Consider the following 16,740-nt stretch of genomic DNA (forward strand, 5'->3'; position numbering starts at 1 on the left):
GCAAGCGGGGGCCACTCTTCATCACGGTGCGCGGGCCTCTCACTATCGCGGCCTCTCTTGTTGCAGAGCACAGGCTCCAGACGCGCAGGCTCAGTAATTGTGGCTCACGGGCCCAGTTGCTCCGCGGCATGTGGGATCTTCCCAGACCAGGGCTCGAACCCGTGTCCCCTGCATTGGCAGGCAGATTCTCAACCACTGCGCCACCAGGGAAGCCCCTCCCTGGTCTTCTAATACTTATTGTCTAACAGAACAATGTCAGCCAAAGCAGAGACTAGAAGGATCCTCCCTGGAGAATCTAACCAGCAAGGTGAAAAAGACCTAAAGATGCCGATGTTAGGGGTTCTCCAGCAAAACAGCTTAACCAGATCACCCTACAGAGAATGCCTCATACACTGAGCTTCCAATCATCTTTTTAGGCCTCTACTTTTAAATATGAACAGAGAGCCAAGGATCACCAGAAGTTAAGCAGCATCTGATAAGAAAGACAGAGACTACAAGGGGCAGGGAAGAAGTCAAAGATGATGCAGGGAAAAGATAACTTTAAAAAAAGAGAAAGAAAAAACCCCTAATATTAAAATCCTCAGAAAAATAGGAGAGGATAAAAAAAATCCATAAAACAAAAACTGGATGTAATTAAAAATGAAATATTCATAGAACATAAAAGAGCTCTTGGAAATCAAAAACACAAACTAAGAAATGAAAAACTAAATAAATAAATGTAAATTTAAAAATCTCCCAGATGCCTAAAAAAATTCCAAGAGAAAATAATTTCCAATTTAGAATTTTATGCTCAACAAGTACCATTCAAAGACAAGAGTATGAGAAAGGCTATTTCAGATCTACAAGACATCAAAACATTTATAAGGGGCTACTGGAAGACTTGTTTCACCAAAATAAGGACCCACGCTGAGAAAGAAATGGGATCCCAGAAGTACGGTATTCTAGATAAGAAAACAGCAAAGGGATGTCTAAGATAGTGATGAAAGGAAGCACCCAGTGAAATTTGTGCAGCAAATCACTTAAAGGGCAATCTGTTCCAACTGTACTGGCCAATGCCTCCAGGAGCAATTTCTTTAAGATGAAAAGAGAAAATAACAGAATACATCAACTATGTGAACATACTGAGAGATTTATAAAACTTGGTGGGAGTATGAAGTTGAATTCGTAAGTTCATGGAAATTAAGCCAAGCAAACAATAAATGAGACAACTATTAATTAAATCCAAGAAAAACAAAATGTATACGAGAGAAAAAATTGTCACTGAATACTACTACATGGCTCAACTGGGAAGTTTTGATAATTATATGATAATGTAAACATTGATTAATCTAACCAAGATTATATATCACTAAATGAAGAGAGAAGAGAAAAGGGAGGCAAGTATGAATGAAAACTAAATTAAGAACTTCTATAGTGGAAAGTCAGTAGATAATGGCTAAACATGAAAAATGAAATAGCAATATAAAAAAATTTTTTGAAGAGATACTGATTTTAAAAAACCATCTCAGAGAGTTGAAAATGATTCTTTCTAGGGATAAAGAAAGTTATTTGTCTCAAGGTAATAAGTACTGTTATTTTTCCTAACAGCAGTAAGTAAGCCTTTTAGAATAATTAGTCTTTAAATAACATGCATATGTAATTTTTTAAAAATAAGACTAAAATAAAACAACAGAGAATCAATGAAACCAAAATTTGATTCTTTAAATAGATGAATAAACTTGATAAACCTTTGGTTAGCTAGACAAAGAAAAAAGAGAAGAAACTCAAAGTATAAGCAAAGAATAAAAGAGGGAATGGCACTACTAACCTAGAAGGATTATAATGAATACCATGAACAACTTTATGCTAACAAATTAGACAATTTAAATCAAATGGAAAAATTCCTAAAAAGACAGTAGTTACTAAAACTAACTGAAAAAGAAAGAGAAAATCTGAATAGACCTATAACAGATAACAACATTGAATTAATAATTTTAAAAATCTAATCATAGAGAAAGTCCAAGTCCAGATTCTACCAAACTTTAAGGAAGAAATAATACCAGTCCTCACATTAGAGGAGGAGGAAACATTTCTCCAAATCATTATGAGTCCAGCATTACCTAATACCAAAATATGGCAGACATCTCAAGAAAGGAAGAGTACAGACCAATATCTTTCATGAATAGAGATACCAAAAATCCTCAACAAAACATTAGCAAACCAAATCCAGCAACATCTTGAAAGAATTAAATTACAACATGATTAATTGGGATTTATCCCCAAAATAGAAAATTGGTATAATGTCTGAAACTCAAGTGATGTAATATACCATTTTACTAAAACAAAGGATGAAAACTATATGATCATCTCAATAGATACAGAAAAAGTATTTGACAAAATCCAACACCCATTCATGATTTTAAAAAATAAAAAATAAAAAATAACTCTTAACAAACTAGGAATACAAGGAAATTTCATCAATCTGATAAAGGGCCTCTATGAAAAACTGCCAAAAAGTAGCATCAAACTTAATGGTGAAACACTGAAAGCTTCCCCTAAGACTGGGAACAAAACAAAGATGTCTGCTAGTAATACTTCTATTCAAGACTGTATTGGAGGTTCTAGACAGTGCAATCAGGAAAAAAAAAAAAAAAAAGGAAAAGAAATAAAAGGCACATATACTGGAAGGGAAGAAGTAAAACTGTCTTTAATTGCAAAGAACATGATCCTGTAAGATTATCCAAAGAAATCCATTATGAAGCAAAAAGACTAGAACTAAAAAACAATTTCAGCAAGGTCACAGAATATAAGATCAATATGCAAAAACCAATCACATTTTTAAACACTAGCAATAAATAATCCAAAACTGAAATTTAAAAAATAATTCCACTTATAGTAGTATCAAGTAAATAAAATAGATTTAGGATTAAATTTAACAAAAAATGTGCAAGACTTCTACACGGAAAAGCATAAATTATTGTTGAACTAAATTGAAGACCTAAGTAAATGAAAAGACATTCCACATTCACATTCATGTATTTGAAGACTAGGATTTTAAGATGGCCACTTTCCCCAAATTGATCTACAGATTCAACATATTCCCTACCAAAATCCCAGCAGGCTTTTTTTTGCAGAAATTGACAAGCTGACCCTAAAACTTATATGAAAAAGCAAAGGACTCAGAAAAACCAAAATAATCTTTAAGAAAAACTAATGGGAGGACTTGCACCTTCTAAATTCAAAACTTACCATAAAGCTACAGTAATCAAAACAGTAGAGAATTTGAATTAAGAATAAACATGTAAATCAGTGTACCAGAATTGAGACCACAGAAATAAAGTCATATATATACAGTCAATTAATTTTCAACAAAGGTGTCAAGACAATTCAATGGGGAAAAGATAGTCTTATCAACAAATGGTGCTAAAACAACTGATCTCCACAGGCAAAAAGATAAATTTAGACCCTTTCCTCACACCATATACTACAAAGTAACTTAAAATGGAGCCTGGACCTAAATGTAAGAACTAAAATTATAAAAATTCTAGAAAAAAACTTAGGAGAAAAATCTTCATGACCTTAAGTTGGGCAAAATTTCTTCAATATGAAACCAAAAGCACAATCCATAAAGAAAAAGAATTGAACTGCATAAAAATTAATAACTTTTATACTTCAGAAGACATTATTAAGAAAATGAAGTCAAGCCAACAAATGGGAAAAGATATTTGCAAATTATATATCTGATAAAGGATTTGTATCCAGAATACATAAAAAACTTTTTTTTTTTAATAAATTTATTTTATTTTTTTTTTATTTTTGGCTGTGTTGGGTCTTCATTGCACACGGGCTTTTCTCTAGTTGTGGCGAGCAGGCACTGCTCGTCGTTGCAGTGCGCGGGCTTCTCATTGCGGTGGCTTATCTTGTTGCGGAGCATGGGCTCTAGGCGCGTGGGCTTCAGTAGTTGTGGCACACGGGCTTAGTTGCTTCATGGCATGTGGGATCTTCCCGGACCAGGGCTCGAACCCGTGTCCCCTGCATTGGCAGGCGGATTCTTAACCACTGTGCCACCAGGGAAGCCCCTAGAATATATAAAGAACTCTTGAAGCTCGATAACAAAAAGATGAATAACTCAATTTAAAATCAGGCAAAAGATCTGAATAGGCTTTTCACCAATGAAGATACACAAATGGCCAAGAAAAGCACACGCAAAGATGTTCAACATCATTGCTCACTAGGAAAACACAAAATAAAATCACAATGACATATTACTTTACTCTCACTGGAATGGCTATAATCAAAAAGTCAGAAAACAACAAGTGTTGGGGAGGATGTGGAAATGTATAAAACCCTTATACACTGCTGGTGGAAATGTAAAATGGTTCAGTCACTTTAGAATACAATTTGGCAGTTTCTTAAAAATTTTAACATAAATTTACTATATGATGAAGTAATGGTGCTCCTAAGAATCTACCCAAGAGATATAAAATATGTCTACACAAAGACTTGCACACAAGTGTTTATAGCAGCGTTATTCATAATAGGCAAAATGTGGAAAAAACCCAAATGTCCATCAACTGGTGAATGGTTAACTAAAATGTATATATCCATAAAATGGAATAATATTCAGCAATAAGAAGAAACAAAGTACTGACACATGTTACAACATAATAAATCTGAAGAACATGCCTACTGAAAAGAAGCCAGACACAAATGACCACATACTGTATGACCCCATTTATATGAATTGTTCAAAAAAGGCAAATCTATAGAAACAGAAAGTACATTCGTGGTAAATAGCAGAGTTTAAATAACTTCATTGGTCCAGATTCTAGAATTCTGAAGAGTAATTTAACCATTAAAAATTATGACAGATGTATATTAATTTGGCAAGATGTTCCCCCAAAATTGATAAAGCAAGATACTAAATAATGTAAAATATTATTCTAATTTTTTAAATATATATTTATATGTTCAAAAGAAAAGGTCTGGGCAAGTAAATACCAAACTACTGTCGGTAGTTAACTCTAAGTGGTAGGATTATAAGCAGTTTCATTGTTTTATTCATTTGTATTTTTTAAATTATTCTAAAAACACATGCATTATCTGCATTAAAATATACATATCGGGCTTCCCTGGTGGCTCAGTGGTTGAGAATCTGCCTGCCAATGCAGGAGACACGGGTTCGAGCCCTGGTCTGGGAAGATTCCACATGCCGCGGAGCAACTGGGCCCGTGAGCCACAATTACTGAGCCTGCGCGTCTGGAGCCTGTGCTCCGCAACAAGAGAGGCCGCGATAATGAGAGGCCCACGCACCGCGATGAAGAGTGGCCCCCGCTTGCCACAACTAGAGAAAGCCCTCACACAGAAACGAAGACCCAACACAGCGATAAATAAATAAAATAAATTAAAAAAAAAAATATATATATATATACATCTGCACATATATAAGATAGGATATCAGAGTAAGAAGGAACCTTAAAACACTCTCTTTAGCAGTTTTTGAACCATCTTCCTCACCATAGTGGTGGAGAACCAGCTGATGAGACCTCACTCTTAACCCTTTAAACATCTGATAAAAGAAAAAATTCTTTTTAAGATAAAATTTTAGTAAAGAAAAATATTAATATTTTACTCATTTATTCTCTGCCTTGCTCCAGAAAGGATTTAAGGTAGCTCCTAAAGACAGGTGGGAAACGTTTACATAGCAAATCCTATTTATAAAGCAAAGTACATGTTAGTCATGGTACTTACCCCACCCACACATCCTTGCTGAAAAGGTGCTCAAGATCAGTTCTTTTCAAACTAAATGTGAGCAAGGACTATCCCCACCCAACTCCCATTGCTTCTGTAAAATATATTTAAAAGGGATAACTAAAAAAGAAAATGTAAAAACAGATAAAATTCAACTCTAAGTGTTTTATTATTAGAGTCAACAAACAGAAAATTACTCTGTTACATGATTATAAAAGTTTCTAAACACTTGCTTTCAATTTCTGTACTTATTTCTTCGTAAACCACACTTTGAGTTGCACTCTCCAAAATGGCTCCGTTTCGTATTATGGACTCAGAGTTTTTATATTATTCACATGAGATATGAATAAACCAAAGGTAGGCACCTCACCCAAAGGCATATATGAATGGTACAAAAAAGACTGAGCAACAGCAATTCTTAGAATGTAAACTCCAAGAAAAGGAGCAGTTAGCAACAGGAGCTAAAACTAACAGAACGCTTAAGTAGGTAGAGTGATGAATCAGAGTTGGGGCAATGAGGAAATAAGAGGAAACACAGCAACACAGATTGTGGCAAGCCAAGTAAGAATGAATAAGCAGACGAAAAGATTTAGAGAAGTGGAAAAGAATAAGCAAGTCTCTAGGGACTGGAGAAAGTACAGACACTGACTTTCGTACACTGAGTTAACAAGGGAGCATAAAGAGCCACACACAGTCTCCAGACCCAGTTCTGGTTTCTGTGAGGCATCATTCCTGCTCCTCCAGTCGCATGAAACTTCCACTTCCCTTACCATCCCGGGAGAATTCTTACAATCAGCCTCTCCAACCACTTATTTCTCCCTGCTCCCTGCAACCAAAAGCATTCCTCAACTAGAAGAAGAGACTGGAGGCTTACCTTTGGATATCACCAGAGGCATTATTTGAAGTGTCCAAACTCATGATGAGTCTTCCAACTCTTTTAAAATGCCCCACTGTTGCTTAATGATATACTTCGTTTTAATGATTAAAACTGTCCAAGATGTCTGTGGCTTACAGGTTACACAGGCTGAAGTCTGTTAGAATAGTAAACAATATAACAGTAGTTATTTATATGAGTCCTGAGACTAGGGGTGATTTTTCTTTTGTTCTTTGACTTGTCTATATTTTTAAGATTATTCTTTAAAAAACATGTAAATACTTGTATTTTTTTTTTTAATACTTGTATTTTTAAAAGCCACAGTGTTTGGGGACTTCCCTGGTGGTCCAGTGGGTACGACTCTGTGCTCCCAGTGCAGGGGGCCCAGGTTCAATCCCTGGTCGGGGAACTAGATCCCACATGCATGCCACAACTAAGAGTTCACATGCCACAACAAAAGGATTCCACGTGCCACAATGAAGACCCCGCATGCCACAACTAAGACCTGACACAGCCTAAATAAACATTTTTTTTAAAGTTTACAAAAATAAAAGCCACAGTGTTTTATTTTTTAAATAAGATTAGAAACAGGGGGCTTCCCTCGTGGCGCAGTGGTTGGGAATCTGCCTGCCAATGCAGGGGACACGGGTTCGAGCCCTGGTCTGGGAAGATCCCACATGCCGCGGAGCAACTGGGCCCGTGAGCCACAACTACTGAGCCTGCGCGTCTGGAGCCTGTGCTCCGCAACAAGAGAGGCAGCGACAGTGAGAGGCCCGCGCACTGCAATGAAGAGTGGCCCCCGCTCGCCACAACTAGAGAAAGCCCTCGCACAGAAACGAAGACCCAACACAGCCAAAAATAAATAAATTTAAAATTAAAAAAAAAAAAGCAAACAACATTTTCAAAAAAAAAAAAAGATTAGAAACAAAAATGACAAAACATTAGAAAGAAATTCCTTCTTATAAGAACAAGCTAATACTATAAGATTATTTTAATTTCTCAAATAAAAAGTAATAAAATAGTGACTAATTGTTCTTAAACTGGAAGAGGAATAGGTAGTGCCTATCTCTAGGGCACAGAATTCAGTATGAAAGAAAATGCAGTCCAGGGATGTTTTGGGGTCCCAAAAGACTTTTTCATAAATGAAATATTTTTAATGCAATGTTACAGTCAAAGAGGCCAAGGCACTCCCACATAAAAGATCTTACAATAATTTTCAAAGGCCTTCTCCCAAGGGATTGAAGAGGAAAAAGGAAAGAGGAGACTATGTGTCACTTACCCTGGCCTTCTCTCCAGAACACTCTTCTACCAGAGATACTCCAAATTATACAGAGTCAACAATTGTAAGTTACTTTACTACAGTATGAAGGAATCTCTGGGTAAACATCTCAGCCAGAGAGATAACAATAACTAACTAACTCCAAATAGACACAAGTATGAAGATCTCACAAGTGTCTCTTGGTATCCCCAGTAGAAGTCCGATATCCTAAGAATGACCATGAGATTTGGTCTCAGAGAGATCTGAGCTAGGATTCCAATAAGCATCTTACAAGTATGTGGTCATGGGCAAGTCACTTAAACTCTCTGAGCTTGTTTCCTCAACCATAAGGAGATAACTATATCAAGCTCATATATTTGATATTTAAGTAATATACACAGCACATATACAGTACACAGTCACTGTCAGTTTCTATTACTGTAACACAAACCCTCTGCAATCTCTGATAAAGGAAAGGAGTAGGTGACACTTGGGGTGATTTGGTCTGGTTAAAGATGTAATAAAAGAATTGTTTAGTGGGAATTCCCTAATGGTCCAGTGGTTAGGACTTGGAGCTCTCACTGCCAGGGGCCTGGGTTCAATCCCTGGTGGGGGACTAAGATCTCGCAAGTCATGTGGCGCAACCAAAAAAATAAATAAATAAAAATTAAAAGGGCCCATTGAGAGGCCAGGACACTGAGTGATAAATGACCCACCAAGGCACACCATTATGAAAAAAAACAGAATTGTTTAGTAAAATTGTAGGTATACAGGGATAGCTAGAAGATGCCCCCCCCCAAAAAAATCTAAACTGATCTGTCCCTGCTCCCAATAAACAACCCTGAGAGAGATCACTGAAAGAAAAGAGACTCAAATAAGCCAACTGAGATGTAGACTCAAAACACAGTACTGAGAACTGACTAATGGCTCCTACAGCCAAACACTAAGGGATCTTCAAAACAGTCAGTGATTCACACAGCTGATGCAGAACAGTTTGACCTAGGACAAAGAAGACAGAACTTTTACCAAGATGGGGGGAAAAAAATCCCATTTCTCCAGGGACCTAAATACGAAGTTTGGGAATAGTGGTAGACAAGCTAACACCACTATCATTAATCTATTGAGCACCTAGTAAAATGCCAAGCACTGTGTTTGGTACTTTATTTATACATAGTTCTATGTATAACTCCAACCCTTACAACACTGCAATGTAAAGATTATCCTTTTCAACAGAGAAAACTAAGAGATTAGAAGTAATTTGTCAAAAGACACATAGTTACAGAACCAAAATTCCAACTCACTACTATCTATCTATCTAACTCTAAAGCCCAAGCTCTTTCTACAAGGTCATTGTTGATACAGTTAAACTATAAATTACCTTACCTGAGGTTCATTATCCTCATTTCAATTACAGAAACTCATCTAATTCAGAAAGGCTTCTTAAATGACTTGCCTAAGGCCAGTCAGCTACTAAGTAGGGGACACCAAGGACTCAATCAAGCTCTTCTGATACTGAGTCCCAAAATCTTTTCATCTTACCACCATGTCCCCAAAGCTCAGACTCCAGAGGAACTGCCTTCAGAATGGAAGTAAAAGAGTTAGAAGGGACTGTTCCATACTTAAGAGTAATGTACAAGGCTCAAAAGTATATATAAAATGTCTCTATTTTTGTGAAAAGGATGAAATACACACACATACGCATATGTGTCACAACAGGCACAAACAGAACCTCTCTTTACCTCACAGGAAAAGAATTTATATACTTAGGGCCTCAATAATGTCTGCGTTTTTTGTTTTGTTTTGATCTTGGGCAGAGAAGTGTGGGAAGAGGTAGTTTACCAAAGTTTAACATAGTTGTTTCAATAAAGCTAAATTGAAGGCAACCACCATTTTTCAGTGTATTATTTTGCTATGTAACATCTTCAAATCTGAATGGTCTTCTAGAGAGAAAATCGTCTTCTATAGCTCAGGTGCAAGTTTCATTAACTTCCAGATCACTGTACAGATAACGTAGTAGGTAGATGGTCCCCATGATCTCTGCCCCCTGGTGTTTCTCTCTTGTATAATACCCTTCCCTTTACTGCGGGCAGAACCTGTGACTTGCTTCTGACCAACAGGATATGGCAAAGGTGACAGGCTGCACTCCCATGATTATACTATGTTATATAAGACTCTATCCTAGCAGAGTGAAGTGACAGACAACCTCTAGCTGATCGTGAAGAAGCACACTGTCACGCTGTGAACTGCCTACGGAGCGGGCCACATGGCAGGGAACTGCAGGCAGCCTCCAACCCACAGGCAGTAAAAAGCCGGATCCCTCGGTCATACAGATGCCAACAGGAAATACATTCTGCCAACAACCTGGATGAACTGGGTAGCAGATTCTTTCCAGTCAAGCCTCCAGATGAGAACACAGCCAGCAGCACCTTGACAGCAACTTAGTGAAACTCTGAACAGAGGGCACACCTAAGCGGTGCCGAGATTCCTGACCTACAGAGACTGAGAAATAATAAATGAGGGCTGTTTGAAGCCACTAACTTTTTGGTAACTTGTTACATAACAAAAGAAAACTAATATGTATAAGAAGCTTGAAAATGCTTTTGCAGGGTTAAATAGAAAAAAAAAAGAGTGACATGTAAACTGCAAAATGGGTTCTTACCCCAGCCCTGCCTGTGTGTGTCTTTTATAAAGTCTCTTTGTTTTTCTATAGTTTAATTTCCTAATTAATTTACATAACAGAGTTTATAAAAATCCTATCTAAGGTAACTAGATAGAGAAAAGTGGGCAATATTTACAGAAAACAAATAATTACAAAATACAAATGAATAAGGGCAAACCACCAACAGCCACAAAACCTGCACAGAGTGGCGGTATCTACAGAGAAGAAAGCAGAGGAAAATAACAAGTATGCATCTGAAAGGACCCCCAAAGGGTCAACAGACAGTTAATGGAAAGCACTGTAGTACAACCTGAGAGCAGCAGCTGAAACTGGCACATGAAACAGGCGTATGGTAAGAGAGTCCTGAAAGGGTTGGTACAGTCCAGCCTCACAGACCTTCATAACTGACCTGTCAAGTTACTTCCTGGACAGGGGCCCACACTAATGAGAATCAGTAGAGGCTGGAATCAAAACTGAGCAGGATAGGGGCAATGAAGACAAAGTAAAGAGATGGCCCAGACCAAACTGTAGGAGGAAATAGGACAAGGAAATCTCAGAACCAAGCCACCATAGTTTTTAACACTCACAATAAACAAAAGACAGGGTTCTGTGAAGTTAGAAAAGCTTTCCTGAACCTTGCTCAAAGTTCAGGTAAACTAACCTTTCATAAAAATAAGCAACAGAAAAGTAGGGTGGTCAAATCCCATACAAACATAAGGAAATAGAGAGTAAGGAACAGAATGGACTCCTATAAATGAAAGAATGACAGAAAGACATGCCCACAAAACAGATGAAAATCATAACTTAGTATTTCAAAATGAGCTACAAGACATTAACAAAATGGTATAAGGCATGAAAGAATAGGAATCAAAATTAGAGACTGAATAAGGCACTTAAATACTGAACTGACTTCTCTTAAATAAATAAATAAATATAAATATCAGAAAAATTAAAATAAAATTTTAAAAAACCTCAGAAATAGGGCTTCCCTGGTGGCGCAGTGGTTGAGAATCTGCCTGCTAATGCAGGGGACACAGGTTCGAGCCCTGGTCTGGGAAGATCCCACATGCCGCGGAGCAACTAGGCCGGTGAGCCACAGCTACTGAGCCTGCGTGTCTGGAGCTTGTGCTCTGCAACAAGAGAGGCCGCAACAGTGAGAGGCCCGTGCACCGCGATGAAGAGTGGCCCCCGCTCGCCGCAAGTAGAGGAAGCCCTCCCACAGAAACGAAGACCCAACACAGCCAAAAATAAAAATAAATAATTAAAAAAAAAAAAAAACCTCAGAAATAAGGTGAAAAAGATCAGAAAGAATTAGAAATTAAAAATCATTTCTCAAGGAAGATTAAATTAGAGGGAACAAGAGTAAATACACATGTTCAAAAAAATGCCTTTAAGGACATATGAAACGAAAAAGAAGTAAAATTTTTAAATAAAAATTTAAGAAAGAGATCAAAATGATTCAAGAGAAAGTGAAAAAATACTGAAAATACCCAAAGAATAACCAACATGCGGACAACAGGAGTCCCTGAATAAGAAGATCAAAGCAAGGGAAACAGAACAAACACTAAAAACTGTAATTCAAGAAAACTGTCCTGAAATACAAAAAGATTTTAATCCACACTTTCAACAAACAAACTGCATATCTGAGAATACTAACCCAGCACAACCAACAAGACGACACATTCTAAGATAATTACTGGACTTTAACAAAAACTTGTACACAAATGTTCATAGCACCATTGTTCATAAATAGCCAAAAAGTGAAAACAACCCAAATATCCATCAATTGGCCCATATATAAACAAAATATGAAATATTATTCAACGATAAAAAGAAATGAAGTACCAACATATGCCACAACATAGATGAACGTTGAAAACATTATGCTAAGTGAAAGAAGCCAGATGCAAAAGGCCACATATTGTATAACTTCATTTATGTGAAATTTCCAGAATAGGTAAATCTATAGAAACAGAAAACAGACTTGTGGTTATCAGAGGGTAGAGAGAGGGGGAATTGGGTCTGACTTCTAGCAGGTTATGAGGATTCTTTTGGTGGGGGGGTGGGGGGGGTGGGCGGTGATGGAAATGTTCTGGAATTAGATAATGGTGATTGCTGTACAGCTTAGTGAATATATTGAAAACCATCAAATTGTATACTTTAAAATGGAGAATTTTATGTTGTGAATTATATCCCAATTTTTTAAATTCATCATCATAAAAAATATATGCTGTCTATAGCCTCCTTTAGCAAACTCTTATTTTCTTCCCCTCTCTGATATCAGCTCTTGATGACACTAGGGTTCAAGGGCCTACCTGTATTTTAGGAAAACTAAATCAACAAAGGGCCAAATGTAGGTCTGTGGTTGAATTTAAACTATGATGGGACTTCTATGCTATTGAATATAGCAGAGATGGAGCAAAATCTCCCTTTTCTTTCACAAGAATGGAAAGAGGAAATGATGAGGAAGCTAAAGTAGCTAGGTACAGTAATGAAAACATCAGTGGAATATTTTCATTTAGCTAAGCCAAAGAAATGCAGGGTCCCCACATAAATACATGTTCCTAGCTTTACTTGAAACTTCCCTATGAAATGTTACAAGATAAACAATAATTTGACTAATCTATATGTGTAATTAAAAATTTCTTATGATATGCAATCAATGACAGCCTTTCTCTTCAGCCTCAATATCTGTGTAACTCTTTAAATAATGCTTTCCATTTGAAAGTATTCATCATTATCTATGAACAAATTGATACCCCAAAGCCACTCCCTGCTGTCATCATTCCTACTGTGGCAAACAACCCTTCTCCAGGTATCATGCTCAAGACTCTACAGATTATCTCATTTCACGCTACACCAACCCCAAGGGAAGATACCATTAATATCCCCATTTTATACCAGGGGGAAACTGGGGCTTAAAGATAATTCAGTCACTTGTCCCAAGTCACATCTCTAGTAAGTGACAAAGTCAGGATTCAAAGCCCCATCAATCCACCTAGAATGAGAAATCCCTGACTCCAGAGCTCTGCTGTGTGCCTTGCTATTGACCTTCAAGACATGGCTCACCCCATGGCTTCCCGTGCTTGTCAGGGAAGCACTCTGCTCGATACTGCAGATATCTTAAACACAGATCATTCTTTCACACTTCCAAACTAACTACAAGTCAGGGTCTTCTTAACGAGAGATGACTCAGACTTCCAGTGGATTTCTCAATCTGGATGGAATTTCCACAGGGCTGGGCCAAAACCAGGGCATCCTTTGGGCAGTGATGGATAACAGCAAAGCTTAAATCAGCTTTTTATGTTAATGTGTTAATATCTTAATCTTCTCCTGGTAGTGAAGTTGGACTATTCTCACCATTCCCACTGAAATAGATGAGGGGATGTTATGTATATCATTCTTCAATAAGAAGTTTTTAGAAATAGGTAATAGGGCAACTGAAGCCAAGAGATCAATGGTCTGGACATCCCGAGAGTAAGTAAGACAATTCTGCTTTAGATTTCAGAGTCATCACTGGTACTAAGTTTTCCTACCTCACATTTGAGTCCTTCTGTTGGTCATCCAGAATATACTCATCTCTCTCAATGTGTCTGCACAGATCAGGGGAAAAGGGAGGGGCAGGGAGGATGAAAAGATAAAAGCTATTATTGAGCACTTCCTACATGCCAGACACTACATTAAGCATACCTGATCTCAGTGAATCTTCCCAATAACCCCAGAGATTATTATGCACATTTCACAGATGAGAACACTGAGGCTTGGAGAGGTTGAGTAACTTGTGTAAAGATAAACAGTGGGAGGGTTAGAATTCAAGCTCATATTCTGGCTGACTCCTAAATCCATCCTCTTTCATAACACAGTGCTGTCTTCAACAGTAACCACAACTGTGTTGTGGGTGTCTATCAGCAAACTTATACATTTCACCTTTAAAAAAGATGTTTGGTTCTTTCATGAAAACAAGACCAAGACAAATGGGCTGAGGCAGTCAGTATTTTAGAATTAAATGGGACTTTAGAGACCAAGTCCATCCTCCTTATCTGACAGATAAGGCATCTTAATGCCCAGGGAGCTTAGGTGATTTGCCTGAGGTCACACAGCTAATAAAAGCCTCCACCAGACTAATACAGAAAGCTTCAGACTAAAATTACTGCCTTCATCTTTCCTTTTAGAAGGTTGCACTGCCTTTGTTTCCTCTTCATTTCATGGGAAACCAAGTGCATTTCCGACTCTAGGCTTTTGTTGTTATTAGGCACTAACTGTTCAATAAAACAAGTGACAAAAAATGCTAGGTTCTTTTCGCCAAGATTATGAAAACAACTATAAAACATCGATGTGTAATGTCTTCAAAAGAGTCAGACACCTAATGAAATTGCTTCTCAAGTAAACTTACGCAGTTATCATTGGAGATCTGCTTAAAACGAGAAAAAAAGTGTATTTGCCTAGGATAAATATCACATGGAATAAATAAAGAACAGTCAAAAGTAGGCTCCACTTCTGCAGAAATTGCACAGCCCGGGAAAAACTCACAGCCCTCTCTTCTGTCTCCTAAGAGTCCTGGTGTAGAAGCTACAGAAGACAGCCTAGCATAAACTCTTTCTTTCGTTTACCGAGCATTTATAGAATGTCTAGGGCGTGGCTGGCATTTTTATTAAAAAGGGATGAAAAAGACCTGGTCCTTGTCCTCGAAGGACTTACTGATTCTTGAGAGGGAAAGAGCCCAGCAGTCCGGAGTTGTAAACCTAAGAAGCTCCAAGTCCAGGCCCTCTGGGTCCTGCCCTCTGGTCCCTACCCAGTCGTCTGGGTACTGAGACAGCGGTCTTTGGCTAGGATGCTCCAGGAAGATCTTCCTCCAGGTGGGCGCAGAAGCCCGGCCCAGGGGGCTGGAGGTGTGTCCCCAGAGACGACACGAACTGCCACAGAACAGCCTCAAACTAACTCGGGGTCCCCATAACCCACACTGCAGCCCCCTATACCTTTCCTCTCAACACCTCCCCGCCCAAATCTTTCTCCTCCAAAACCCCACACCCGGTGGTTACCTCAGGGGTCTCCCGTGATCCAGACTGCACACCCAAGACCCCTGGGGCAGCTTCGGATCTCAAAGGCAGAAAGAGGCCCAGGCAGACCGCGGGGTCAGAGCAAAAACTGTTGGAACACGACGGACTCTAAGACCCAGGGAGGGGAAACAAAGAGCACAGGGGGGAACAAGAGGGAGACCAGCCCCAGCGAGATGGTGTTTACAACTGCCACTTCCGGAGACTCGACTTCCCTCGCAGACCTCCGCAGACTTTCGCTGGCCCCGGCCCCGCCCGGGCCCGGGGAGCCCCTTTCCTCCCGCCTCCGGCAGCCGGCTGCCCCAGGATACGCACTCGGAGAACGCCGGGCTCCGATTGGAAGATCCGGGCCCGCGAAGCTGCGCGGCTTCGCTGGAAGGCGACCGGCGCATGCGCTGTTGCTGGGGAGCGGCGCGCTCGCGACCGCGCGCGGTCCCGCGCCTGGCGCGGGCCCCTCTTTCTCCCCCTGCCTGAGGACCCCTCGGCCCACGTTCCAGTGTGGTGGTCTCAGTGTGAGGTGCCCGGGTCACCGTCCCAGAATCCCCAGAGAGACGACTGAAAAGGCAGGTTTCTAAGCTCTAGCTCCTTTTCTCCGCCTACTGAATAAAAATCTTAAGAGGTCGGATCCCAGATGCTGTATTTTTAAGCTGGCTCCCCTGCTGATCCGTAGGGTCAGTACAGCCCCGCGGGGTCCGTGGTCTGGTGCCAGAACCGGGGAAAATTCTCTGGGCTCGCTTCTGCACCAGTGGTTGGTTTCCCGCTGTTTACACCGCTCGCCGCCTGCCGGAGGCTTCTAGTCCCCTCCTCCCATCCCCATTGTATCCCAGCTGGTGGTTGTAAACGGGGACGGAAACTGCGGGCCAGCTCGCTGGTGCTGCTGCAGCGCCTTTCGTTATAAATATTACGTAACGAGGTACCTCGCGAAAAAGTCCTCAGAGCCTTAGCAAGTGCTCCAGCTCCCTTTCCTACCCTCCTCCTCTTCCCCACCCCCGACACACACACATACACACACGCACCCCACACACGCTTTCCTCGTTGATAATTTATACTTTGGTTTCTCCTGGTAGCCGCTGCTGCCTCAGGGAGATTGGAAAACCAAATCCTCTTTTGTTCCTTGGCTTTTGAAAGCCTGTTCCCCAAAGAACAATGCAAATTGGCGGGATTT

At 39.5% G+C, this 16,740-nt stretch overlaps 1 protein-coding gene across 1 annotated transcript in view; it reads right to left on the reverse strand.

Annotated features, from left to right (window-relative positions):
- Positions 1–15,894, reverse strand: part of CCDC171 (coiled-coil domain containing 171) — a 368,650-nt gene extending 352,756 nt beyond the window's left edge. The window contains 3 exon segments of the mRNA XM_036856768.1: positions 6,605–6,761; positions 14,058–14,114; positions 15,561–15,894. Coding sequence (XP_036712663.1) covers positions 6,605–6,648 — 44 coding nt within the window. The 5' untranslated portion in view covers positions 6,649–6,761; positions 14,058–14,114; positions 15,561–15,894.
- Between the last annotated feature and the right edge of the window lie 846 nt (positions 15,895–16,740).

Source organism: Balaenoptera musculus, chromosome 6, assembly GCF_009873245.2.
Source record: "Balaenoptera musculus isolate JJ_BM4_2016_0621 chromosome 6, mBalMus1.pri.v3, whole genome shotgun sequence".
In the NCBI taxonomy this organism is placed as follows: domain Eukaryota; kingdom Metazoa; phylum Chordata; class Mammalia; order Artiodactyla; family Balaenopteridae; genus Balaenoptera; species Balaenoptera musculus.